This window comes from Pantherophis guttatus, chromosome 2 (genome assembly GCF_059756535.1).
Source record: "Pantherophis guttatus breed Tessera chromosome 2, ASM5975653v1, whole genome shotgun sequence".
Classification (NCBI taxonomy): Eukaryota; Metazoa; Chordata; class Lepidosauria; order Squamata; family Colubridae; genus Pantherophis; species Pantherophis guttatus.
In genome coordinates, this window is record NC_142064.1 from 131,688,262 (window position 1) to 131,715,311 (window position 27,050).

At 40.6% G+C, this 27,050-nt stretch overlaps 1 protein-coding gene across 6 annotated transcripts; it reads left to right on the forward strand.

Annotated features, from left to right (window-relative positions):
• Positions 1-667: 667 nt before the first annotated feature.
• Positions 668-22,179, forward strand: SMUG1 (single-strand-selective monofunctional uracil-DNA glycosylase 1). 6 transcript variants are annotated; one of them, XM_087886753.1, is made up of 5 exons: positions 710-747; positions 7,573-7,832; positions 9,269-9,387; positions 10,306-10,571; positions 20,085-22,179. In XM_087886753.1, exons 4-5 carry the CDS (start codon positions 10,320-10,322, stop codon positions 20,610-20,612), a joined length of 780 nt encoding a protein of 259 aa, XP_087742879.1. In that variant the 5' UTR covers positions 710-747; positions 7,573-7,832; positions 9,269-9,387; positions 10,306-10,319; the 3' UTR covers positions 20,613-22,179. The 6 variants fall into 6 exon arrangements, with proteins under 6 accessions (XP_060538243.1, XP_087742879.1, XP_060538212.1 ...); XM_087886754.1 differs by lacking the exon at positions 710-747 and adding an exon at positions 7,289-7,371; XM_087886755.1 differs by lacking the exon at positions 710-747 and adding an exon at positions 7,297-7,371 and having other exon boundaries at positions 7,573-7,638.
• Positions 22,180-27,050: the final 4,871 nt, after the last annotated feature.

A 27,050-nucleotide genomic window follows, 5' to 3' on the forward strand; every position in this document is an offset into this window, starting at 1 on the left:
TGGCTCTGCTTGCATGCTGTGCAGTATGGAAATTATAGTTTCACATTAAAGACCATCAGAGTTATGGATGGATAAGGAGGACTGTTGTTTATAGAATAGAATAGAATAGAATAGAATAGAATAGAATAGAATAGAATAGAATAGAATAGAATAGAATAGAATAGAATAGAATAGAATAGAATAGAATAGAATAGAATAGAATTCTTTATTGGTCAAGTGTGATTGGACACACAAGGAATTTGTCTTTGGTGCATATGCTCTCAGTGTACATAAATAGACAAGATACATTTAAAATTTAATTTAAAAAAATTTAAAAGCCATCTGATCTTGAAAGACCCCAAGAACAGTTCTTTGGGGAACTGAATGAATAAGAAAGGAGATATCATGGTGGGACATAAGTTTATTTTTTTAAAAAAAACATAATGATGTAGGAATGAATAGAATATGCAACAATACTCTGCACATGTTTAAGCTCTGCTCTTTATTTGCACATTCAAAGATCACCTATTCTAATGCTACACGCCCCTCTAGGTCTCATTCCCTGCAAAGATGACGGTCTCCAGAAATGTCGGAAGCTCCTTTTTTTTTGGTTCCTCTAGAGTTTATCGGGAGTTGTAGTTCGAAGAAGGAACAGCCCCCTCAACTGGTCGTAATTGTTATTTTCTTTTAAACTACAACTCCCAGCAGCCACCACCGCCGCCACCGCCCAGGAAATGTTACGTAGATGGCCCGATGCAGAGATTGCTGGTGAGTGTCCGTAGAAGACGGCCCTGAGAAAAGAGCGGGGAAGAGCGGCGGGCGGTTCTGAGAAACGAGGAGAGGCGGGGGGCGATCTTTGCTTTCCCCTCTCTCAGCGATTGCTTTACTTTTGTTCGTGGCTGGCAAAATTGTTTCTCTATTGGGAGGGCTGGAAAATCTGGGTACGGGAAGAACGTAAGGTGGTTTTCTTTGTGGAGCAAAGTATCTTGACATAACACTATTATACACACATACATCCCATGATTATAAGTCCGGCCATTGGATCTTGCCTCTACACGAAAATCTGTGCTTTATCTCAGGCACCTATTAATTTGGAGTAAATGGCCTCTGAAAATTGAAGGAATACAAGTAGATAGTTGGTGGCTGCCCGTCTTCCTTAAATTGGATTACTGGAGGCATCAGATGTGCTGAAATACCTTCTTAAATGCCTTGCAGATGAACTGTTATTGTTCTCTTTGATGTCACTATTGCACATTTTTGCATTAGTCCAAGCTGTTCTGTCAAGGTTAAGGAAAAGATACTAAGAAACTAGATGGGTGGGGAAATTGCTGACTTGAATATAGAAGAATTATCCCAGTTTGGCAAGGTGCTATCATACGATCTGAAGCAGCAGTATCAATACGCTAACAACAAAGTTACTGGATAAAACTCCCATTATCCATAGCCAACCTCAATATGGGTGGTGATTGCCTGCTTTATAGAGTAAATCATGCTGTTTTGAGCTTAGCTGAACTTTCCTCTGGGTGAACTCTGTTCAGAGTTACTCTATATCAGGGATCTCCAACCTTGGCAACTTTAAGATTTGTGGACTTCAACTCCCAAAGCTGGCTGTGGAACTCTGGGAGTTGAAATCCACAAGCCTTAAAGTTGCCAAGGTTGGAGACCCCTGCTCTATATGATATGGTACAGAGTTGTACTGAGTACAACAGCTATTCAGGAAAAAAAAGTCAAAATCTAGGAAGCTGTGATTTTCTTCGACTTGGATATCTGAAATAATTTACTACTGTTCTTAGGTTTACGACTTATGGAGAGATGATGAAGAAGGAAAAGGGAAGAAGGAAAAAAGACAATTCAGGCACCAGTTCTTTAATAGACAGTTTTATACTGCCTTGTGATAGGAACAGGCTGCTTGCAGACCAAAATAGTCTTGTGATATGATCCTTCTTTAAAATGACTTAACTATAGCCTGGTTGGTTTTATAGGGTGGGCTCTTAGCCTTTTGAAGCTTCTTTCAAGACTGCTAGCTACTGTCTCCCCTAAAACTGTCAGTAAGGTTTATGGGGTGCTGGTTGATACTCTGGTTTACTTGGTTCTTAATGCAAAGAAACTTCATGGAGCCTTTTAAAAATTTGTCAAACAAACAAATTTCCAAGAAAAAAAATGAACATTTAAATTTTGCATATGAGAAATCATCTCTTGATGTTTTTATGTCTATAGACTGTAAAGTTATTATAAATTCTATATACGTAAGTTTGATTTTCTTCAAAGCCACCCAAAAACAAATCAAAACACTGAAATCTTTAAAACTCCCAGCCCATTATCATAAAATTGGTTCTTGTTCAGAAAAAAAACCCAGCCTTTTTATCATTTCAAGGCCACAGAATTGGACATGTGGAGGCCTTTCGCCACTTCTGTTTAACATGCTCTCTGCCCTCTTTGAGTTAGCAGAAAACTATAATGGCATGACATTTGCTGATCCCACTGCTGATCCCACGCCTGCTTCTATTATCTCTTTTTCCACTGCTGGTCACCTGGCATTCCCTCCAAAATAATAGCTGACAAAGTCTAATGGGCTTCCTTCACCTTGAGTTAGTCCTTGGATGGTGCTTGAAGAAGGGGAAAAAGTTTTCTTTAAATTGTCTTTAGCAGTTGGCTGCTTACCCAGGAGTTGGGGACAAGAGGAAGGCAGTGTCATAAAGATGCAACAGAAAAAAAGATATATGGCCTGGCATGTTTGCATCATCGTTAAATGAAAACCCAAACTCTCTATTTTAAGACTGAAAGTTTTGTGCTGTCAGTATTTTGCTGAGTCTTGTGAGGTGCAAAAATCCCATCGGTTGGGATACCTCCACAGCTAGAAAGGAACTGCATAGTACATTAGAATGTGTACAACATTTACTTATTTATTAGATTTTTATTCCACCTTTGTTACTTTATATGTAACTCAAGGCAGCAAACATATCTGATACTCCCTTCTATTTTTTCCACAACAACAACAACCTTCGAAGATGGGTTTGGGCTGAGAGAATGTGATTGAACCGAGGTCACCCAAATGGCTTTGCTGCCTACAGTGGGACTAGAATTCACAGTCTCTTGGTTTTTAAGCCAACACCTTAATCGCTATATCAAATTGACTGTTTTTCCAGAGATCTAGCCACTGATTTAACCTGTTGTGTGAACCAGTTTGTTGCACTAAACCATATTTTGTATTTGGGCACGACATTATAGCTTCGTTTTTAGGATTGGGATTAATTCATTTATTAGATGAACTGAGCATGTTAGTCTAGAGTAGTGTTTCTTAAACTTCTTGATCTCCTCTTTTTTAAAAATTATTTAGGACCCCAAAAAAGCTTTTGCTTGAATGGATTATATTAATATTTATATAAATACATCAATTTTATTAAAAATAAAACATGCATTTATAGAATATTTATTGAATCATTAAAAACAATATTAAACCCTTTAGATTTGATTTGATTTTTTTTATTTGATTTGATTTATATGCCGCCCTTGTCCGGAGACTCGGGAGGCTTACAATGCGTTAAGCAATATACTTTTGTATATTTATACAAAGTCAGCTTATTGCCCCCACAATCCGGGTCTTCATTTTACCTACCTTAGAAAGGATGGAAGGCTGAGTCAGCCTTGAGCTTGGTGAGATTTGAACTTGCAGTAATTGCAGGCAGATGATGTTAATAACAGTGCTTTAGTCTGCTGCGCCACCAAGGCTCTGGTGATATGATCCAACATATTTTTCATGAAAGCCCCCTTTTAACAAATTAAAAATAATAGTGAAAACAATAACATTAAATTTTTGCAAATATCTTCAGTATCTAAAAAATAATTTTGGTTTTGCAGATCTCTCAGATGGTCTTGGGGGACCCCATGCATCGGGGGCTTAGAAAATTCCGAATTCTGTCACTGTTTCCTATTCTGTTTCCTCTAAAGATTGTTTTGCATGCTGAAGCTGTCTCCCTATCCTAGTATATCAGAAAGCAATCAGGCCTATGCAGACACAATGAGAAAAGGCACAGCTATGTTGAAACAGCACACATGTGCATGAAAATGAGAATTATAAACCAACTGTGCAATAAAACCAGGCAAAATATTTGAAAAGGATGCTTTCCAATCTACATTAGAATGAGTGAAATATCTCCTGAAGTTCTTGGGCTGCCATGTTACTTCAAACTGTGTCCCCTAGGGTTGTCTCCATATGTAGCTGCTTCTCTTTGAGGGTGATCCCTATAGAGGTTGCCAGAAAAGCAAAGTTCAAGAGGAATTACCTTGATTCTTTTACTTTAGCTTCCAATGCCCTCAAATCACATTTGGAAGAATTTGGGCTTTTGAAATGCAAGACACACAAAATCTAACAATAAGACACAGGTGCAAAAAAAAAAAAAAAAAAAAAAAAGCCAATCAGATGTTCTCCAGATGTGTGGATTCTTCAACTACTGTAATTTGCAGCCATTGTAGCTGTTGTGTGTGCAGATAGATACCAAACAGGAAGAAAGCAGCTATCGATTGCTCCCACAAGCAGTATACACAGTATTGGGCTGATCTGTATATGTGAAAAGAAGCTGCCGTCTTAATTACCAAGCTGTGTTTCATTTGGAGACAAAACCAATTCTTATTGTTCCCACTATGGAAATGCTACAAGTCAGAATCCTTTCTTAGTTTCTTCAAATAATCTTGTTATTTTACAATAAATCAACAGGCAGGCACCCCCCTGATTGAAGCAACCGACAGAAACTCACAGGCTGCATTATCTTGCATAGTGTTACATCTAATAAGTTTTTTTTTAAATTTATAAAAGGTATATCACTTTTTGTTTATTAAAAACAATCCCAAAGCTAGGGAAGCGATGAATTAAAACACATTTCAATAAAATAACTTGGCGGTAACCTCCGTAAAATTGCCATCTTGTAAACACATAGCTTCCCCAATTCCCACATCTTCAAAAATACAAAGCAGCTAGAATTCCATCGCACAAAACTATGTAACAAAAACACAAATAGCAAATAGATGGCACAGTAGCAGAAATTTAGGGCTGGGCAAAATCAGGACCTTGTATTACAGTAATGGTATTAGGGTCCTCATAGTAAACCCCTCTCTCTCTCAAGAGGGTGTATCCGTTGTGGAATGTAATTCTTCAGGGAGTATGAAAAAGAGAAGCTGCTCTGACAGGTTTATATTCTCTCTGGGTAATATTTAATAGTCTTTGGAGGGCATTTGTTTTAGTTCTCCACTATAAAATGGCCAAAACGTTTTCTTTCCAACTCTGCCTTCCATCTCCATCCAGAGACGTTTTCCTGAGAGTACTTTTTCTTCAGAAGGACAAATAAAGTTGTACCCTAGACATTCGTGGCTAAGATTGTTCTGCTTGCCTGCTGAGGAACTCCCCGTCTGTAAATTACGCTTTGTAGGATTCCCTTGGCTTCCTCACTTTTTTCTCCCAAATCACTTGTTAAGTACTCTCATACCCTGGGATGCCACTGATAGCCAAATGGGAAGTTGTTAATTTGTGCTTTGGGAGCATGGAGTTCTCAGGCTGTTAATGTCCAGAGCTTCGTAGATTTACGCTCTGTGCAATTGGCAGGGCAGTGAAATCTCCCAGCAGCCATAGCATTTTATGAGACAAAGTTTCTTCTGAGGGTTTGAAATAGGCCAAGAGACGGAGGCCCCATTTTCATTTGGCAGGAAAAAGTAAGACTGATTCTGGCTACTCGCTGTTCTCCCCCACCCCCCATCTTTGAACTATAGAAAATATCTGTGATTGTGCACAATGGAAAGGCATAGAATGCAGCAGAAGTTTCTGAATTAACTACAAGTTTCTTCTCCTCTTGATTGTTGTTAAACCTGGATTACACATGCACAAAGCTTCAATTGGCATAATGAGTTTGCACTTTTGTTTCTGTGGCCAATTCAGCATGCCGGTTGTAACATAAAAATAAACAATGGCGTGGGTTCACAATATCCAAAATATTGATTCTTCTGATACATGTCTGTAATGGCAAGCCTGGAAAATGGGAAATTCACATGTCTGCTTCTAGAAGCCCTTTGAATTTGCACATCCTATCCTATCCAATCCAGTTTGGTAGGGATTCCACAGTCTAGCTGCTTTACTAGCAAATAGAAGAAAAATGTGAAAAAGCAAATAAATTCTCTGTTTGATAACATGTCACTACCCTGTTTCCCCCAAAATAAGACATCCCCTGATAATAAGCCCTATCGGGCTTTTGAGCGCATAGCAATAAGACCAAGCGCTTATTTCTGGGTTCAAAAAAATTTAAGAGGGTCTTATTTTCGGGGAAACATGGTAGGAAGGTTCTTGCTTCTTGCTGGAATCAGATCATTATCTCTGATTAGAATTAAAATTGAACATTAAGAGGAATAAGATTGTAAAAAGAAATCTTCAATAGTTACATTGGAGTATGAAATTTAATTAAAAAAACCGGAGTGATGCTAAAACTGCAAACAGAATCTTAGGGGGAATCTGTTGCAGAATGCCACAGAAAAGAAGGCAGATCACAAATCTTAATTTAGGAGCCTATGCTGCATCAAACATATAACAACTAAACTTCCATAGGGAAAATAAACATAGATTCTTTGAATGCTGGACCTGACAGTGGTAAGAGTAAACTTAGGGACAGGGGTTTGTATGCCACTTCTCCAAATTGCCTATGTAGTTTATAATCTTTTAGATCCTGTTGTATCGCAAGATCAAGAGGAAATACAGAAGGAGGATCTTTTTGGTGGTAGCCCCGTGACTGGAGTTTTTCCTTTAAGGACAGAGTTCCTTTCTAAGGATGTGTTGGAAGAAATGTCCATCTGGGTTCAATTCCAAGTGGGCAGAAAGACACTGGAAACATGGAGGCTGCTTGGAAGGATGGTTTAATGGTGAAGCAGAACCACCAATTACGTGTGATTCTGAATAGCTGACCACATTTCTATTGGTTGTCAGACTCCCAGGGGGCTATGTGGGGGTCTTAGCTAACTTTGTAGTCTGTCTTTGTCCCAGACTTGGTTGAATCTTGCTGGGTGATGCGATGAAGGGGCTTTGGGCAATTCCTATTATGGCTGGGGCTAATCCTACCTTTGTTGGATCTTGGGTGAGGGCATTTGCTTATGAATAGACCTAGCCATCTCTTTATCTCTTAAGTGCTGACATCTGCTGTGGGCTATTGAGGAGGGTGGGGGCTATTAAGAGTGAGTCTGCTTCCTGCCTCAAAAAACGTGTTTCTCCATTTCTCATCCAGGGAAATATAATATTCTGCCTTTTTAATATTTCCTAGAATATTTTATTATTCTAGGTTGGGTCTCCTGCTTGAGCAGGGGGTTGGACTAGAAGACCTCCAAGGTCCCTTCCAGCTCAATTCTGATTGACTGATTGAGGTACTTTTCAGAGATCTGAGGCCCAGTCTCTTAACCTGCTAAATGAGATTAGAATCTACATTTTGGAGGGTAAGACAGGCATGACGTTTCCAGGCCCCACTTAGAACACCCTCTGAGTAATCAGCTGCAGAAGTGCCTTTGCTGAATAAATATTCTCCCGTTGAAGTGCGGCTCTTGAATTTTATTTTATCTTTTTTCCAGGACAGCAAGTGAGCACATGTTGGGAGGTGGCTGCCTGTCTTTAATCACAGCACCAAGCCTTTATAGGTTATTTACAGTAATGTTTTGTATCTTGAGTGAATGCTTTACTAATTATGGTAATAAAAAAGGCAATAAAAGGCACGTTCCCGGTGGAGGAATATATTTGGAGGCCTTCCCTGGTTCACTTATAAGCGGAGCCGTGATAGGAATTGCCCACCCGCTCAGCGGTGGAAGAAATGAGCGAGCTGCCATGGATCAAGGTGTGACATGAGGAAGGGGGTGCTGTGATGGATTGAAAGGAAGGGAAGGGGGCAGAATTTGAACCCCTCCCTGAGTGGTGGTGCTTAAGGGGGAATGGGTTGGTTAAGATACAGCTAAGCAAGAAGGGAGGGATTAGGAGGGTATTTGGCCTGGTTCTTGTGTACAAAGGAGGATGTAATCTTAAGCACTGGCTTTGGTGTGTGTTTGTTTCTTTAAAAATATAGGCAGTCCTCAATTTAAGACTACAATTGGGACCAACATTTCCATTGCTAAGTAAGGGGAATTGTTAAGTGAGTTGCACACTTTTTTGCCACAGTTGTTAAGCCTGCAGTTATTAGTGAATCACATACTCATGAAGCAAATCCGGCTTCTCCTATTAAGCAAAACTGGTTTGGAATCTGTGTGGGGATGCTGCGATGGTCATAAGCGCAAGGAACAGTTGTAAGTTAAATTTTTTCAGTGCCGTTGTAACTCCAAATGATTGCTAAATGAATGTTTATAAGTCAAGGACTGTCTGTACAGGTAGTGTTCAACATACAACAGTTCATTTTGTGATGGTTCAAAGTTAACAATGGCACTGAAAAAAGTGACTTATGATTGTTTTTCACACAACCGTTGCAGCATCCTCATGGTCACGTGATCAAAATTCAGACGCTTGGCAATTGACTCGTGTTTATGATGGTTGCAGTGTCCCAGAGTCATGTGATCACCTTTTGTGGCCTTCTGACAGTCAATGGGTGAGCCAGATTCACTTGACAACCGTGTTACTAACCTAACTGCAGTGATTCACTGAATAGCTGTGGCAAGAAAAATTGCAAAATGGGGCAAAATTCACTTAACAAATGTCTTACTTAGCAACAGAAATTTTGGGCTCAGTTGAGGTTGTAAGTCAAGGACTATCTGTAGTGACACTGGGTCTCACACAGCTTTGCAAACATTGCCATTTTTTTTATTTGCAGGATATCCAAGGCCCTCTAATGCTTGGAAAGTGGGCTAGGTGTTGCTCAGTCTCTGAGAGGCCTTAGTGAGGACGTAGGCCCAATAAATGCAACCAATTATTTTCCCTCAGGTAATTGCTGCCTGCATGGTGAACTGAAATTCAACAGGAGAAGGCTTTCCTGCTATGAGGAAACCCGCCTTCTGTTGAATTTTTGGATGTTATATGGATGTCAAGCTTCTGGAATTCTTGTAGGAAAAAAATATTCAATTTTGTAATTGATAATCTGCCTGGCTTTGGAATAAAAGCATTTTTATCACAGCAAAATAATCAATGCACATGTTGTTTGGCAATTCCTGGGTAGCCTGCATTGTTTTTGTGAATTTAGATTTTCCAATTAGGGCAAAGGGAATCTGGAACGTTCCATCATAGATTAAAATGTCTGAACCAAAATAATTTCCATAATTACATTATGATTTTTTTCCCTTTTCATTTCAGCAAGCTGTGCTTCCTAAGGCTGTAAGAAAAGCTGCATTATCACTACAAGTTATAGAAAGGCAATATTAGAATGGGGTATTAGAAATGCTTTCGGACATTTCAGCAAAAGAATCAGCCTGGTAAGAAAAAAATAAAATAAAAGTTCATCATAAAACTATATCAGAAGTCTGCCATGCTTTATTCATTTTCCTTAAGAATGTACAAATATTTTTCAGCCCAAGGTTTGTACCAGTCTGTGCTGCCATGTCTCCCATGGTTAACATGTTTGATAACTATCTTAGGATCATTCTCCTTCTGAGGAGGTTTAATCAAGCTTAAGGCCCAAATGCAATATTTGCATTCAAATTATGCTGAGAAAAACGAGTTGATGTTTTGTGTGCACAGACTTGCTTTTTCCATATTCTTAGTATAAAGAATGTTTACATGTTTATTTTGGGGGAAATTACAACCAAAAGCTAGGACTCAGTTACTGTTGACATTGTACATGTATAAACCACCCCCTATTTAAGATATAAACAGCAAAACTTAGAATGAGGTGTGGCTTAAGTTTAGTGAGAAAGTAGGTTTCTTCATAAACAGATTTCTTCATACCAGGTGTACCTTAGCATACACAGATTGTCTGTCTTGTCTGTCTGTCTGTCTGTCTGTCTATCAATCAATCAATCAATCTACCCTGTTTTCCCCAAAATAAGACATCCCCTGATAATAAGCCCAATCGGGCTTTTGAGCGCATGGCAATAAGGCCAAGTGCTTATTTCAGGGTTCAAAAAAATATAAGACAGGGTCTTATTTTCGGGGAAACATGGTATGCAAGGTCACAAGAGGTAGAGAGACCTGGCCAATAGAATCACCAAGTATCGTAGACGACTGAATGGATAACATTATCATCTATATCCATCTATCAGTCTGCCTGTCTATTTGCCTATCTGTCTATTTATCTCTCACATTTCTGAACCGCCCATCTCCCTCAAAGAGAGAGGGATATTTATATGCATACATACATCTCGGGAACTGATGCTTCTTTTCTTCTGTGCCAGGTGGAGCAGCTCCAATGAACTCCTGGGAGGTTCCCATGAACTTTCTGGAAGGAGGTGGACTGGCTGAACAATTTCTTCACATTGAGCGAGAGCAGATAGTCCGCCTGAACTCTCTCAGCTTCCTTGATCCTGTCCAGTATGTTTATAATCCTTTGGATTATGCCTGGGAGCCCCACCAGGACTATGTACGTAAATATTGCCATTCCCGGAAAGAGGTGCTCTTCCTTGGGATGAATCCAGGGCCTTTTGGCATGGCTCAGACTGGGGTAAGCAAACAACCAAGGCTGAGACTGGGCGGGTAAGAGTCACAAAAATAGAACTGAATCTGCAGCAAAAGGCAGATTAGGATTGGGCACGTATACCAAATGCCCCTGTATATTTCTTCAGCTCATACAGAACTCAAATTTGTCTAATGTACCCTAATATGTAGCCACCTGCCTCTCCTTAAAAAAGCTCCTTAAGAAAAAAAAAAGTCCATTGCCTTCCAAGGTGTCTCCTTCATTGTCCAGTTGCTTGCATGTTTATATTTAAGTCTGATTCCATTCTTACCTTCTGGGGCTACAGGAAATAAATTTGCTCCACATTCTACAGGATAGCAATTTAAAATACTTGAAAATGGCAATGGAAACCTTTAAAATTTCCTTCTTGAAGATAATAAAGGTAGCCAACTCTTTCAACTTTTCCTTAAGATCTTTTCACCTTTCTTTGTTTTCTCAATTTTTAATGGAAATGTAATTTGTAATGTACCCGTGTAAAGCACAGATAGTTTATCTGAATGAGCAGAAGGAAGGGCCAGCATGGAAGAAGTAGAGGTAAAAACCCTTGCTGGTACCCTTCTTTACAGTAATCTTTTCTTCCTTGAAGTTGGGATGGATATCAGTTGTAGTCCCAATCTTGGGATCTACCATTTTGTTTGAATGCTAATCAAGTAAACTCAGCTGAGAAAGAATTCCATGCATATTGAGTTAGTACGGTGTCCTTCTCTGTGTCTAGCACAGAGGTGCTTTTTCAGAGGCAACTAGATTTTGCTTTTCTTTGAAGACGTTTCGCTTCTCATCCAAGAAGCTTCTTCAGCTTTGACTGGATGGTTGGGAATGGAAGGATTTATACTCCTTGCAGACTGCTTGTTATTTGCATTCTTTTAAAGAGTTGTTGAGGTCCCATGGAGGTTTATCTGTGTCCTGAGGGTCACCTGAGTAGTGCAAATGGGTGTGGAGCCTTCTTGGAACTGTTGAAAGGACAACTTCATCTATCTCCAGCTTACAACACAGTCCTTTCAACAGTTCAGTATGGGGTACAGGCAGTTCTGTATGGGGTACTGACAGGTATACAGACCTGTTCTGTAACAGGCCTGTACCTCTCTGTATCTTTGGCTTGGTGGGTTTTTCTTGTCTCCCCAATTTCCTACATGTGACATTTATCTTGTGTGCAGTATCTGCAATCAGTCTCCTCTCACTGTAGCCAGGTTAACACCTAGACAGATAATTCAGTTTCCGCTTTGATGCTATGCCAGGAAAGGAAATGGATAGGGAATTGATAATGTGGCGAAGTACTTGCTGAGATTCTGTGATTTAAACATGTGTGGGTGTATGTGTAAATTGACCGATTATTCTCTGAATGTCAGAAGCACTTAGTGCCAAAGAAATGGCTTCTGATCTTCTTTACAAAACAGTTATAAGCACAATTGTAAATTTACCCCTTATTCTATGGTTACAATGTAACTCTTCTTTTATAATCAACCCTATCTAGTCATCAAAACCATAAAATCCCAAATTCATTTTTTTCTGTTTTATCCAAAAAGTTCGTCAGGGGTTTTCAGTCAGCAATAAAAGTAGATACTGTCTTTTCTCTGAATGAGGAAGTCAATTTAGCCATCTCAACAGGTTTTGTCATCTTCATCAACCATTCCTCCATTGTGGGTAATGCCAAATCATTCCATCTTTGTGCATACAATAATTTCACTGCAGTCATCATATGTAAAAACAAAGTTCCATGATTTTTTTTTCTCTCCATTCCAAACGAAAAACCTCTGGTTTCAATTTTATATTAATCTTTAAAATCCTCTGAACCAGAGTGTGTATTTGAATCCAATTTATTTCCAGTTATTTTTACACCTCCACCAAATATGATAAAATGTCCCTTCTTGATGTTCAGATTTCCAATAGAAATTTGAAGTGCCTTTATACATTCTAGACAAATTCCCTTGTGACATAATACTAGTGGTATATCATTTTATAAAAATTATCTTTAGGATTATAAAAATGTAAACTTCAGTCCTTTCAACCACGTTTTCCTATTGTTCCATCTATATACTAAATGTAAATGTTGATTACAACATTTTAGTCCATACATTTTTTCTACTTGCTCTTCTGTTTCAAATTTCAGTGAAATACATTTAACAATTACATGTTCATCATTTGTACACAATCCTATTTCAAATTCAGTCTTACAATGTTCAAAACTATGAACTTTTTGTCCACTTTAAAGTTTTCTAATAGCTATAGATAAGAAAACCATTAGCAACTATATCCCTCTGCCACCAATTCTTCTCCTGATTTTATTTTATACCCCCCTTGACAACATTCTAGTAACTCACAGTAAGTTAACCATTTATGTTGGCCTATTATTTTTCATCTATAAAATGTGTCTTGTGCTGAAAGCCACGAAAAATGTTTTACCTGAAGTTTGTATCTATCCTATATTCTCAATATAGCATATCTAACATAAGGATTTTTAACATCCACATTAACCTTGACTTTGTCGTATGACAAGTATCCATGCCACTCGAATCTCAGGTCATGTCCTTCTATTTCTCAGTAGCACCCACTCTTTCATCCAAACCAAACAGCAAGCTGCAAGATACAGTTTCAAGTCAAGTAGACCCGATCTTCCTTTTTCCTTTACATCGTCTAACACCTTATATTTAACTTGTGGTTTTTTTGCCCTGCCACACATGTTTAGATAGATCCTTCTGCCACTGTTTAAATGGTACATCAGTTTTCAAAACAGATATTTTCTGAAACAAGAATACCATTCTAGCCAAGACATTCATTTTTATCACAGAAATTCTCCCCAGCAATAACAATTTTAGTTTTTGTGATCTTAACATTTCTTTTTAAACTTTATTCCGTATCATAGTTGTTTTGAAATAACACAGTTCAATTTGTTATACTGATACCCAGATATTTTACTTTGTTCTCAATCATAAAATCTGTTTTATTCATCAGTTCTGTTTAACATGTTTGTCTTGTAATCTTGAAACCTGCTAATGCACCCAATTATTTGAATTTGGTCATTCATGTTTTAATTCCCTTTAAAGGATCTTCCAAAACACACACCAAATCAGCTGCAAAAGTCAATTTATAGGTTTCTTTTTTAATCTTCACTTCCACAATCCTCTCATCTTATTTTATAACTCTGTTCAGTATTTCACAAACCAAAATAAAGGAGAGAGGAGACAGTGGGCGTCCCTGTCATGTTCCTTTTTTATGACTTGTGTTTTCTGTGAAGTCTTAATTGATTTTACCTATTTTATAAAATTATCTCCAAAATTCATCCCTTGCAAACTTTGAACAAGAAAGCCCAATTCAAATTGTCAAAGGCCTTCTCTGCATCTAAGAAGGTCAACTTAGCTTGTTTTGTACTGGCATCTTTCCAATTCTCTGGCATTTTTTGTCCCTGTAAGATTGTGTCATTATCTTTTATAAAGATTGTTAAAGTTCATCCTCAAAATGTTTATAATAAGAGCCTGATAATGAATCTGCCATCTGACTTGGTTTAATCTTTCTTATAGCTTCAGAAACTTCCCTTATAGTTATAGATCCATTCACGATCTGTCTGTATTCTTCTGTAACCCTCAGTAAATTTTGTTTCTTTAGATATTCATCTATTTTTTCCAGGGAGATATTATTTCTTTTATACAAGTTGAAATAATATTGATGAAATATTTTGTAAGAATTTATATTAATGGAATATCGATTAATAGAATATCTCTCTCTTATAATTTCAATATTAGTTTTCCTTTCCTTTCCTTTCCTTTCCTTTCCTTTCCTTTCCTTTCCTTTCCTTTCCTTTCCTTTCCTTCCTTTACCTGTTCCTGTTCCTGTTCCTGTTCCCTTTCCTTTCCTTTCCTTTCCTTTCCTTTCCTTTCCTTTCCTTTCCTTTCCTTTCCTTTCCTTCTTTCCTTCATATATATGCCAACCCCTTCCCTGCTTTGTTTGCAAACTCAACATTTTTTCCCCTTTACACAATTCATTTTTATTTCCATTTCTCTTACAGCACTTTTAACCTTTCTTTCCTGTTAACTTCTTTGTATCTTTTTTCTTTCTTTTCTATTTTTTTTCCTTTTTTTCTTTTCTTGCACTTTTAGCTTTCTCTTCAATTCTTCTTCTTCCTTTATATTCGTTTTGTCTTCATTTACACACACACACACACACACACACTGGTAAGCATTTAGCCTCCCAGTGTATCTGTACAATGCAGCTAAAAACCAGTGGGAGTTTTATTTAAACCATGATAATTGCAAGTTGAAGCTTGCAATAAAGCAACCGCTCTTCTTTGCTACCCTTTGTTTCCATCACAAACCTACCTTTTTCAGGCTTCATGATATTTGAGTCCAATGTTCTGTAGGAGCACAGGAATTGTTTCCAATTCTACAACCTAATTCCAAATAGTTGTCTTTTTTTTCATCTTTTGCAAAAACCAAACGCATCTTGGCTTTGCTATTTTTTTCCCTTAACCCCCTCATTTTTAAAAGGAGACAGATATATATCTTTGCTAGAAGAGGTAAAGTGGTAAAGATCTTTCCTAGCCAAACATTTTCTCAAATGCAAATTCCCCAGATCAAGTAACATCTGAATTTCAAATCAGATCAAATCCTTTATTACAGGTCAACGATCCAGGCTAAACAAAACTTACTAAATAAAATCTACAAATTAGAGCTACAAGGCCGAACAAAAAAGGCTACACGGTAAAGGATTTACACTTGTACTTTTGCTGTTTTGCTGTCAGAAAAATACGAGTTCTACAAGCTAAGAAAACGAATTGTGTAACAGCAAGAGGAACCTTGGGGTCTTTGCTTGCTAGTAAGATTGCATCTGAAATTCTCCCGTCTGTTCCAGAAATGGAATTACAAGAGGTGTTGGGATCTCTTTGCGTATTTCTCAATTGAAATTACAATATAATAGGAGTTCGTGTTTCAAATCAAGCCATCATTACAATGGCAAAGCCTTCCCACGCATGGAATTTTTAATATCTGATTTTGTGATTCTAATTTCCCAGAGGTGTTGTGAACTTACGTTAACTCTTCTGTTATCAGAACTTTTGACTGTGGCGTTTAGCTTATCATATATTCCTTAAGTGCTCATAGTTCATCACCCCCAAAGCCTGCATGTGTCCATTCAGTTTAAAGACAAGCACACACTCAGTATATGCAGATAAGGATATTTCGTATCACTGGGGACTGACCAATCCATCAATTTAGATTTCTTTCAGCTACAGATTTATTTTCCAAACATTCATTTGTCTTGTGCTAATTCTACATCAGCTTGTAACCCTGCCTTTTAAGAAGTCCTCTCCAAATTCCTTACATGGTTTTAGGATTATTTACTGATGCATATATTTTCAGACGAATTGTGCAACGTTTTTCCCCCGTAGAATAATATTGAAAAAATAATTTGCAATAAGACCTTATTTTTATGCACTGCATTGTTTTGGCAGGGTCTACCTTTTTATTGGTGGGGAAATAAATTTTAGACAAGAGATGATATTTCCAGATAACGTTTCGAAGTTTGCTTAGTTAAGAAAGTACTTTAGATGAGTTCATAATAAGATGTGAACCAAATAAATTTGTTTCCCATACCTAGAACTATTTAGTTCTGGGATTCCCACCTCAACACTCCTTCACGCCAATGTGTCTAACAGAATTCTTGCCCCAAAAATATTTAAAAGGGTTTTTTTTTCTCTTCCTTTAAATGTGTCCTTTTTGGAGGCTGTCTTGAAAAATCCCCGTAGTTTTCTTGTCAAAGTTTTTCAGAAGTGGTTTGCTTTTGCCTCTTTCCTAGGGCTCAAAAAAATGAGCAGCCCAAGGTTACTCAGCTGGCTTTGTACCTAAGGCAGGACTAGAATTCACCATCTCCCAGTTTCTAACCTCATGCCTTAACCACTATACCAGACTAGCTCCCTAGATTAAAGGCTACCTTCATTTTAATTTTAAAAAAGTAAAAGAATTTAGCATTCTGTAAGAGAAAACACAATCCAGAATGATTCTAAAAATGCCCATAGACTCACTGCTGGCTGAAATGCTTTAAATAAAATAACTGCTATGGCATCTGATTTGCCAAATGGCAAATGGATGGAGTTGCTCACTGCTACTCTTTCTTCAACTTACCTTCTTCACAGACTTTGTCTATGAACTCCTCAATCTTTGTACAAAGGTGCTTTGTACAAAGATTGAGAGTAAGTGAGGAATTCATAGACAAAGTCTGTGAAGAAGGTAAGTTGAAGAAAGAGTAGCAGTGAGCAACTCCACCCATTTGCCATTTGGCAAATCAGATGCCATAGCAGTTATTTTATGAATGAAAAAGTCCTCACTGGAGATATTTTCTTTGATTATATTAAAATCTGAAATGAGTTCCACTGACCCCCAAAGGTTTGGACCCTTTGGGGTTGAACTGCAGGTTCAACACTGCAGGCTGATTGGCTGCTGTTTCCAGGGGTTCAGACAGGGAAGATTCCCAGCCTTACTTTTAGCTGCCAATGATAAAACCTTAAGTCCTTCCTTAGAATTCCCACATTGTTTAGGGGAAGTCATGACAGCTAAATTGGTATGAGTCCAATATAAATGCTGGAGCATAGATATTCCTTGGCTAGCATCCTAGTACATGTCATCTTTAATTATATGTGAGAAAGGTTATGGAGATGAGGAGTTTTGTATTACAGGAACCTTTGGAGGCTCCGTGCATTGTAGGCATAGAAACATGCTATGTCTCCTGTCCATATGCTCCTATTTCGGTTTTAATGATCATTTAGAAAAGTATACAGCTCACTTTCAACAACAGCACATTCTCCATGCAGTCTGCAAAACCTTAAATATAAGAACAGAAATAGTTCTTGCTGCAAAACAGCCAATCAAACCTCACAGTAACAGAGGAAATTTAAGCCAAAAGGGAACAAGATTGTAAAGGCCTAGGAGAACTTTGGCTAATGCTGAAAGGTTAATGGTAGACATTAAATGGGGCTTCCTGGAAGAGGACTTTGAAAGGTGGGGCACTCCACTGAAAAATGGCTCTTATTCCAGTCCCCACCAGGCTCCCTGTGGATGATGGGGGCCCTGAGAGAAGAGCTTCAGTGAAACCATTATCCCTGGATCAAAGTCGGAGGGAGCAGAAACATTAATGTACAACCACATCAATAACACATTAAGCCTATTGTCTCCATGCTAATTGAGACCTGGGAGCTTCTCCTGAGACATAATAATAGTTTGGGGCTCAAAGAGGTGGACTTGGAACCATTTGCTAATGCTTCAGAGAGGCATGGAGAGGCCATTCTCTCAACTTTGCCTAGGATTCCTGTCTTTCTATTATTATTTATTTATTATTTTATTATAAACTTTTTTTAAAAAAAATAATGAATATTGCCTAGTTTGTTGCATCAAAGTGCAACAAAATGTAAGTGGGGGAAAAAAAAAACACCTTTGCTATAGAACTGAGATCCTTGGTGGGTATATCTGTCCTTTTGCAACATACTGTAGGACATGTCCTCCTGAAGCTTGGATGCGTAGAGTTTCCAAAAAAGGCTTCCTGGTTTGCTTTAGCAAGCACCACTCCGGAGCCTTAATTAGCTCTGTGGAATCTGAGCTGCTCAGCTAAACAGAGTCATTCGCCAGACCTCAGCAACGTCATCAATTCCAACAAACCTCTATAGCTGCTGTTTTTTCAAACTGCTCAAGAATGAGATCGGGGAGTCCACTAGACATTGTCCACTTTTCTATTTGTCCTGGGCCATCCTTACAGACCCATACTAAGAAATGTAAATGCAAGAACAGCATGCTGATGTTCACAGGATGTGTAGGTCTTTTGGTTTAGATATGAAGATGCTGACTAAAGTAACCGTACCCAAACTGGTGAACTACAAGTGTGTTAGGACAGCGGCTGTTGAAATACCCAGAGAGTCCACATAAATGTCTTTGAGATGTTTTAAATGGGAAACAGCACCCAAAAGGGTTGAATAAAGAAACATCGAACATTGTGTGGGATGTTGAAAAATGATAGTCAAACCTGTTCAGCATGTTAAAGCTGAGCCAGAGGTGGGTTTCAGCAGGTTCTGACCAGTTCTGGAGAACCTGTAGCGGAAATTTTGAGTAGTTTGGAGCAGGGCTGTGGAGTCGGGAGATAAATGTTCCGACTCCGACTCTGACTCCGACTCCTCAGTTTTTTGTACTTCCGACCCCGACTCCGACTCCGGTCTTTATTCTTACAGTAGAGAAGTCATTAATTATAACTTTTTGTGAATTGGGACATTTAAACTTGCTTTTTTTAAAATTCCAATCTAAATTTAGTAGGAGTCAGAGTTGGTGCATTGTTTGCCGACTCCGACTCCGACTCCAGGTACCCAAAATTTCCTCCGACTCCAACTCCTCGACTCCGACTCCGACTCCGACTCCACAGCACTGGTTTGGAGAACCGGTAAATACCACCTCTGACTGGTCCCGCCCTCATCTATTCTCTGCCTCCCAAGTCCCAGCTGATCGGGAGGAAATGGGGATTTTGCAGTAACCTTCCCCTGGAGTGGGGAGGGAATGGAGATTTTACATTATCCTTCCCCTGCCAAGCCCACCAAGCCACACCCACCAAGCCATGCCACGAACACAGAACCGGTAGTAAACATTTTTGAATCCCACCACTGATGAGCTATTGTATTTAGTAAGCTACACTGTATTCAGTGAGATCACAACTGTTTTTGAAGCGTGGGATAGCTAAAGTACATTCCTCAATAGTCTTCCATCTCAGAGCTTCAGGCTCCTCTTTCCCCATCTTCCTTCCTTCCTTCCTTCCTTCCTTCCTTCCTTCCTTCCTTCCTTCCTTCCTTCCTTCCTTCCTTCCCTCCCTCCCTCCCTCCCTCCCTCCCTCCCTCCCTCCCTCCTTTCTTCCCTCGCTCCCTCCTTTCTTCCCCCGCTCACATTTTCCTATTTTCAAATGGGTTCAAAGCAACCCATAGGGAGTTCTAGGCCATCTCTCATCTTCACTGGCTTGTATTGAGACCTGTTTAATTTCAGGATGGTTGCTGCACCGCAATTCTTCTTGGCATGTGAGTTGCCCAAACTATTTCTTGAAGTGATACTGAGGAGCTAATCAAGAAGGGGTGGGTTCTACTTACCTTTACTACCAGTTCGCAACGGGGCCGCTTCACGTGCACGAGCTCTTCTGTGCATGCCCATGTGCATGCATTCTGATGATGTTGGGTCAGTGGGTGGAGCCTCCCACCGTTTTTACTACCGGTTCTATAGAACCGGTGCGAACTGGGGGCAACCCACCACTGTAAACAAGAGAGAATAGAGTGGCATCCTGATGGAGGAATCTCTCCCTACTGGAGGGTGGAATATTTTGAGAGGAAAATGAGTTTGTAATGTTTTTCTCCCATCTCCATTTTCAGGAGGATGATTTTTTTTTCCAACTCAGGGGTTAAATGTCCACTGCAGATGTCTCGAAGCAAATGCAGACCTTCACTTCATGCCCGCACCAAGAAACCTTTCTCATAACAGCATCTATTTCTCCTTCCAGGTGCCCTTTGGAGCCGTGCAACTTGTTCGAGACTGGCTGCAGATAAGCGGACAGGTGTTTCGGCCAGCATGCGAACACCCAAAGAGGCCCATCCGTGGCTTGGAGTGCCCCAATACGGAGGTGAGCGGAGCCCGTTTTTGGGGCTTCTTCCGCTCTGTGTGCACCAAGCCTGAAAAGTTCTTCCAGCGCTGCTTTGTACACAACCATTGCCCGCTGCTCTTTGTCAGTCAAAGCGGGCGCAATCTGACACCGGCTGACCTGCCAGCTGCTCAGCGTGAACAGCTTCTTCAGATCTGTGACGATGCCCTGTGTGAAGCTGTGAAATTATTGGGTGTCGCAACAGTCATTGGGGTTGGACGCTTTGCTGAACAGCGTGCCCACAAGGCTCTGTCAGCCGCTGGTATCCCAGTACGAGTAGAGGGGGTAATGCACCCGTCCCCACGCAATCCCAAAGCTAACAAAGGCTGGGATGCCATCATCCGAGCAAAACTGGAAGAACTAGGCTTGATGGCTCTCATCGCGGACTAACTGAGAATTCCATGTTGAAGAAAGCAAAGAGCCTTTGCTTTGGTGCTCATGACTTCTGGATAACGTCGGAAGCATTAATTCTTTTACTGGACTTATCAGAAGAATCGTCTAGCTTTAGGTCTACATATTTTTACACTTTCACTACTATTATTTACCCTCCTGAGGCTAATTCATCATTTAGAGATTATCCAGATTTTTTTTTTTTTTTTATAAAGGACAAGGCCAGAATATATTGTCCTTGGTGCTAATACTTATTTAGGTGGCTTTATTCAGTTGGCTATCAGTGTCTTGATATACTTCACAGTAGGTATTCAGGTTGCAATTTTGTGCAGCAATATTCCAATTGAGATTTTGCCTTAATCTTTGCCCTGTGGGGGGTGACCTGGCTCCTTAACACTACTTATGCTGATGGACTAACAATTGAGTTAGCCCAGTATTGTCTACTCTATCTATAGCCCTTTAAAGCCTAGATATGCTCAATTTTTTATATGTAGAGCAGATGTTCTGACCCAAAGCCAAAATTGTGAAACGAGGGAGGTGTGCATTATGGCAACTGTGGGAACTGCCTCCTCATAATTGCTTTTAATTCTGCTGTAATTCACCTTTTGCATATCAGAAGCTGGGTTCTAGAACACTAGAAAAAGTTCTAACTAGAAGTAGGAGGAATGAGATCCGTGGTTCTGTATGTTTCCGCATTACTATACTCTTTGAGACGAGCAGTTCAAATCTCGTTCCTTTCTACTTTTTGATCCATGAATTTTTGGGAAAGGAACAAAGAAGAGGAAAGAGTAGGGGAAGTTGCTCCCCTCCTTCTCTTCAGTTCTTGGTTTTGTTTTGTTGTTAATTAAAAAATGCAGCTAGCTACTCTTGGCCAACTGCTGAGTAAGAAGCAGCAGCAGCATTTCTGAAAATATCTGTTCAGGAATTTGAAGGAAAAATGCAGGTGTATTCCACATAGACCAGATTATCCTGCAGTCTTCTCAACTGCCTGCTACATCCTGGGGGTAAAAACCAATTTGTAGAAACACTAGTTTATTGTTGCTGTACTAAGTAAGCTAGGATTAAACTGTCTGAATGTGGAAGTTTTGGTGCTGTCCGAATTTGATTGTTTTCTTGCAGATGTTTCATTGCCTAATTACCCAACTAGGTAACATTGGCGCAGTGACAATGTTACCTAGTTGGGTAATTGGATAATGAAATGTTTTCAAAAAAACAACCAAGCTCAAAAAATACCAAGGATATCACAGTTCAATCTTGAACTACAAATATTCTCTTCTATTGATACTGCCTCAATGTAGCTACTGTGTTTTTGGGGTGTAGCCCGATCACTAAAGTCCAACAAAATGGATGTATTGAGCATGTGGGGGGAATTTGATCATCGCAGAGCAGAACTTGGTTCAGAAGCAATCCATCTCTGCCACTTGGCCTACGTTTCTTGTGCTATCCTATGCAAGTTATATATTCCCTTGTATCAAGCTTGACTTCTGGTTTTCTTTGTAATAATGCAGAGGTGTTTTGTCTTCGTTTTCTTCCAGGATTAAAAAAAAAAAAAAATCCTAGTCTTACATCCTTTGATTTTCATGTTGTCTCTTAGCCAGCTACTAATTTAGTCCGGTCCTATTTAGGTTTATGGTTCTTATTCGATCAGACAGGTTTACTAGGTATTGCTACTTGCCGTGACTTTAGGAGTTTATTATTTAAAAGCTGGCTGTATCTTGCAACACAGCAATCCATCTTTGGCTTTGAGGAGCCATATTAATAGATAGCAATGCATTATTTTATGCCAGTCCGGAACATTTAAAATGATAGTGCATTATTTTTGAACCCTTTTCCTTTAATAGCCTCCAGGCCAAAAATACGATGATAGTGCTCTCACATAGCCAATAGGATAGATTACAGCATTTGTAATTTTGCTGATTTGAGAAATGAGCGATGGAGCATATGTATCGTGAATGAAAGGATCCCGATTTCATTTGGGGCATGTCCAGGGAGACGATGTTAGCCAGAATGGATGCACTACGGTAGCAGCAGGGCCACCCGCTCAAAATCTGGATCACATTTAAAGCAGATTAGGAAGAGGATATTTTTAATTGAAAAAAGGAAAACTGGTGGGATGAAACAACATATCACCCATGTCTCAGATGAACACAAATACAGATAGTCCTTGACTTACGACCACAATTGAGCCCAAAATTTCTGTTGCTAAGTGAGATAGTTTTTAAGTGAGTTTTGCCCCATTTTGAGACCTTTCTTGCCACAGTTGTTAACTGAATCACTGCAGCTATGAAATTAGTGGCATGGTTGTTAAGCGAATCTGGCTTCCCCATTGACTTTGCTTGTCAGAAGGTCGCAAAAGAAGATCACATGACCCCTGGACACTACAACCGTCATAAATATGAACCAGTTGGAAAGTGACTAAATGTTGATCATATGACCATGGGGATGCTGCAACAGTCATAAGTGTGTAAAATGGTCATATGTCACTTTTTTCAGTGCCATTGTAACTTCGAACGGTGTTGTGGCCCGTACGCGGCCTGTGCAGCTAGTAGCTGATTCAGACAGGGATGAGGCTGGTGTGGTGCTGCACCAGCAGCCTGTGCAGCTGGCACTCGAATCAGACAATGAGGAGGCTGGAGAAGATGTGGTGCCAGAGGCGGGGATTCAGCCAGGGCCTTCAGAACCTCCAGAAGCTCCCTTAAGTGAAGAGGACAAAGAGGAGGAGCCTCTTCTCGATGCATGGGCGCACAGAGCTGTCAAAAGGCAGGAGTGGCTCCTCAGGAGGAGGTCTCCTCAAGAGTAAGGCTTGGGGCTAATTGGCCACTCCCTTAGCCTATTTAAGGAGGAACGCTGACTGAAGCAATTTGCAGGGAACAACTTCATTCACATACCTTCGTGTCTTATCTTGCTTATCTTATCAGCTTCCTGCAAATTGCTTCTGGGCATTCTGCCAACCAAGTAAGCTTTCAGTATTCTTTGAATTCTTGGTGGCTGTTAATGCAGTTAATTAACAGCCGTTGTTGTAAAAAAATGGTTTATTTAGTAAACTAAGGTTTGAACGGACTTTGTGTGTACTGCGTTCTTTGGGGTCCGTAGCTGGGGCAGAAAAAACGGTCACTAAATGAACTGTTATAAGTCAAGGACTACCTGCATTTACATTGAACTCAACTGGACAAAAATTATTGGAGAAGCTCTGGGATGACCTTTTGCTTCCTTTAACCAAGCAGTTATAACCCCCTGTATAAAGAATCTTGTGCCATATTAGGAGGGCAACCTAGGCTTAAATAGAGATCTGCTGTCACTGTATTTATTTAACCTTAGGAAAGAAAAAGACGTTGCTTCCACCTGTACTAAATTAATAGAGTGGTATATAGTGCTTTGTCTGAAGACATATCTCCTTTTTGTTGTGGCCCACCAGTGGCCAGCGGAGCTGGCAGCACTCGAACAGTGAGGAGGTTGGGGAGGAACATGGGCCAGTCCTGGAGTCTGGGGAAGGCTCTGATGAGTGCTCTGTGTCGGAGGCAGAGATGGGGCCATTGCCATCCGACACTTATCGGCTACCTTCGGAGTCGGAGATAAGTGGGGCTGAAGAACAGCTGGAGACTGTTCCCGATGTGTGCATGCGCAGAGCTGCCAGGAGAAGGGAACAATTTAAGGAACAAGAGCCGACTCGGGAGTAGGTGGATGGTAAATGGCCCCTCCCATAGGGAATAATTGCGAAGGTTGTGGAGAGTGTGGTTGCGCGACAGCTCCCACAATATCTGGATGAAACCGTCTATCTAGATCCGTGCCAGTCCAGCTTCAGGCCTGGGTACAGCACGGAGATGGCATTGGTCACATTGGTGGATGATCTCTGGAGGGCTCGGGACAGGGGTTGTTCCTCTGTTCTGGTCCTGTTAGACCTCTCAGCTGCTTTTGATACCATCGATCATGGTATCATGCTGCGCCGGCTGGGGGGATTGGGGGTGGGAGGCACCGTGTTGCGGTGGTTCTCCTCCTATCTCTCTGACCGGTCGCAGTCCATGTTGGCAGGGGGGCAGGGGTTGACCTCAAGGTGCCTTGCTTGCGGGGTGCCGCAAGGGTTGGTCCTCTCGCCGCTCCTGTTCAGCATTTATGTGAAGCCGCTGGGTGAGATCATCCGTGGTTTTGGGGTGCGATGCCATCTGTACGCTGATGACACTCAGCTGTACATCTCCACCCCAGACCACCCCAATGATGCCCTCGAAGTGATGTCCCAGTGTCTGGAGGCCGTGCGGGTCTGGATGGGGAGGAACAGGCTCTGACTCAACCCTTCCAAGACCGAGTGGCTGTGGATACCGGTGTCCCGATATAGCCAGCTGGTGCTATCGCTGGCTATTGGGGGCGAGTCACTGACCCCCACAGAGGGGGCTCGCAACTTGGGTGTCCTCCTGGACACACGGCTGTCTTTAGAAGAGCATATGACGGCCGTGGCCAGGGGGGCTTTTTATCAGGTCCGCCTGATAAGCCAGTTGCGCCCCTTTCTGGATCGGGACTCCTTGTGCACGGTCACTCATGCCCTCGTCACATCACGCCTGGACTACTGCAATGCTCTCTACATGGGGCTCCCCTTGAGGAGCACCAGGAGGCTCCAGCTGGTGCAGAATGTGGCCGCACGGGTGATTATGGGAGCGACGTGGCGCTCCAATGTAACACCTCTCCTGCGCGAGCTGCATTGGCTCCCGGTGGTCTTCCGGGTGCGCTTTAAGGTATTGGTTCTCATCTTTAAAGCGCTCCATGGCTTAGGGCCAGGGTATTTGCGAGACTGCCTACTGCTACCGATAACCTCCCACCAGTCAATACGCTCTCACAGAGAGGGCCTCCTCAGGGTGCCGTCGGTCAGGCAATGTCGGCTGGCGGCCCCCAGGGGGAGAGCCTTCTCTGTGGGGGCACCCGCCCTGTGGAACAAGCTGCCTCCTGGAATACGGCTGATCCCGGACCTCCATACCTTCCGTAAGGCCCTGAAGACTTATTTATTCCACCAAGCCGGCCTAGCCTAAATGGCTGTTAATTGGGATTTTAAATTTGATGGACTTGGGGGTTTTAAATTGGGAAGCCAATGATTTAATTCTTTTTAATTATCTTAACTTTTCTATTTGTATGTTTTTTAATTTTGGCTGTTCACTGCCCTGAGTCCCTTCTGGGAGAAGGGCGGTATACAAATTAAAATAAATAAATAAATAAATAAATAAATAAATAAATAAATAAATAAATAAATAAATAAATAGGAGCAAAAGGGGAATGGAGTTTGCAGGAGACAATTAGTTCATTTCATTAGTGTGAAGATCTGTTCGTGACTCTCAGGGACTCCGTGCCAATTATTTTCTTGTACAGCATTGCGTTTGGAAGATGTCAGCCTGGCAGCTCTCCAAGTCTGATAAGGTCTGTGGTTGTAAATTCACCCTGGAAAGACTGTTTGCCAGGACTTTGCTGGATGTGAATGAGAGGAATTCACATTAGCTTAATAAAAAGGGGTTTTGTAGGGACAAGGAGTCTGCTTCATGCTTTTGTGAAGCCTAGGTCAGAACACTTTTCAGTTGAAGCTACTGAACTCCCATCTGTGCATTTATTTTAGCTTCTGCATTTTTCTCTCTTACCTGTCGTCCTTCAGATCTTGTTGAACATTGACTCAACAGTCTTTAATCAGCATGTTCCAACAAGATTTGGGAAAGGCCATTCTTTCTCCAACCTTGCTCTAACTAACAATAACACTGATTCTAAACATGCAACATACAGAGTTTTAAGGTTTTCCAATTTGTATCTGTAGCTAATCAGTATTGCTTCCCTCCTAGGGATAAGAATCGTAACTTAAGAATCTTAACAGAGGTTCCTTTGAAAACAGCATCTGGGTTCTTCTATAGGAACTGCTGGATTTTTTTTTTTTTTCATACTATTTTTCCAGTCCAGATTACTTTTGGCACATTCCTACGATGGAGAATATTGGCAGGTTACTGTGGGGAGGAATAATCTGCATTGTTATTGTGAATTATGCATTGCTATGATGGAAAATGTCAAATAAGATGCTACTTTGGAACGCCGAATGGTATTTGCTTGGCCCAGCTATGCTGTCAGTGATTACCTATTCAAAAAGAAAAATTATACTCATTCTTTACTGTTTACTGGAATGTATAATGCTTAATTAATAATGCACCCATTTTATTTCTAGCATTGATGTAACAAGCTCCTTTGAGGCAGGAGGAGCAATTGACAGCTGATAAAATGCAGCCTTCTCCATTGTGGAACAGAAGCCATTCAGGCCTAGTTCGACTGCGGTGCAGAGGAGATGGCTGGCAATGTTGCTACAGCACTGACACTTGTTTTTCCACTGGGGTGAATTCTCACTTCACCCCCAGCTCCTCCCTTGGTCTCCCCCCCCCCCACTCTGCCCAGAATTACTTAGCTGTATTGCACCTTTTGATATTT

Excerpts from the sequence above, each read along its gene's own strand:
- SMUG1 (XM_060682260.2), top strand. The coding sequence starts at position 10,320 with ATGAACTCCTGGGAGGTTCCCATGAACTTTCTGGAAGGAGGTGGACTG. Across the intron at positions 10,572-20,084 it reads TTGGCATGGCTCAGACTGGG|GTGCCCTTTGGAGCCGTGCA; the intron begins GTAAGCAAACAA and ends TTCTCCTTCCAG.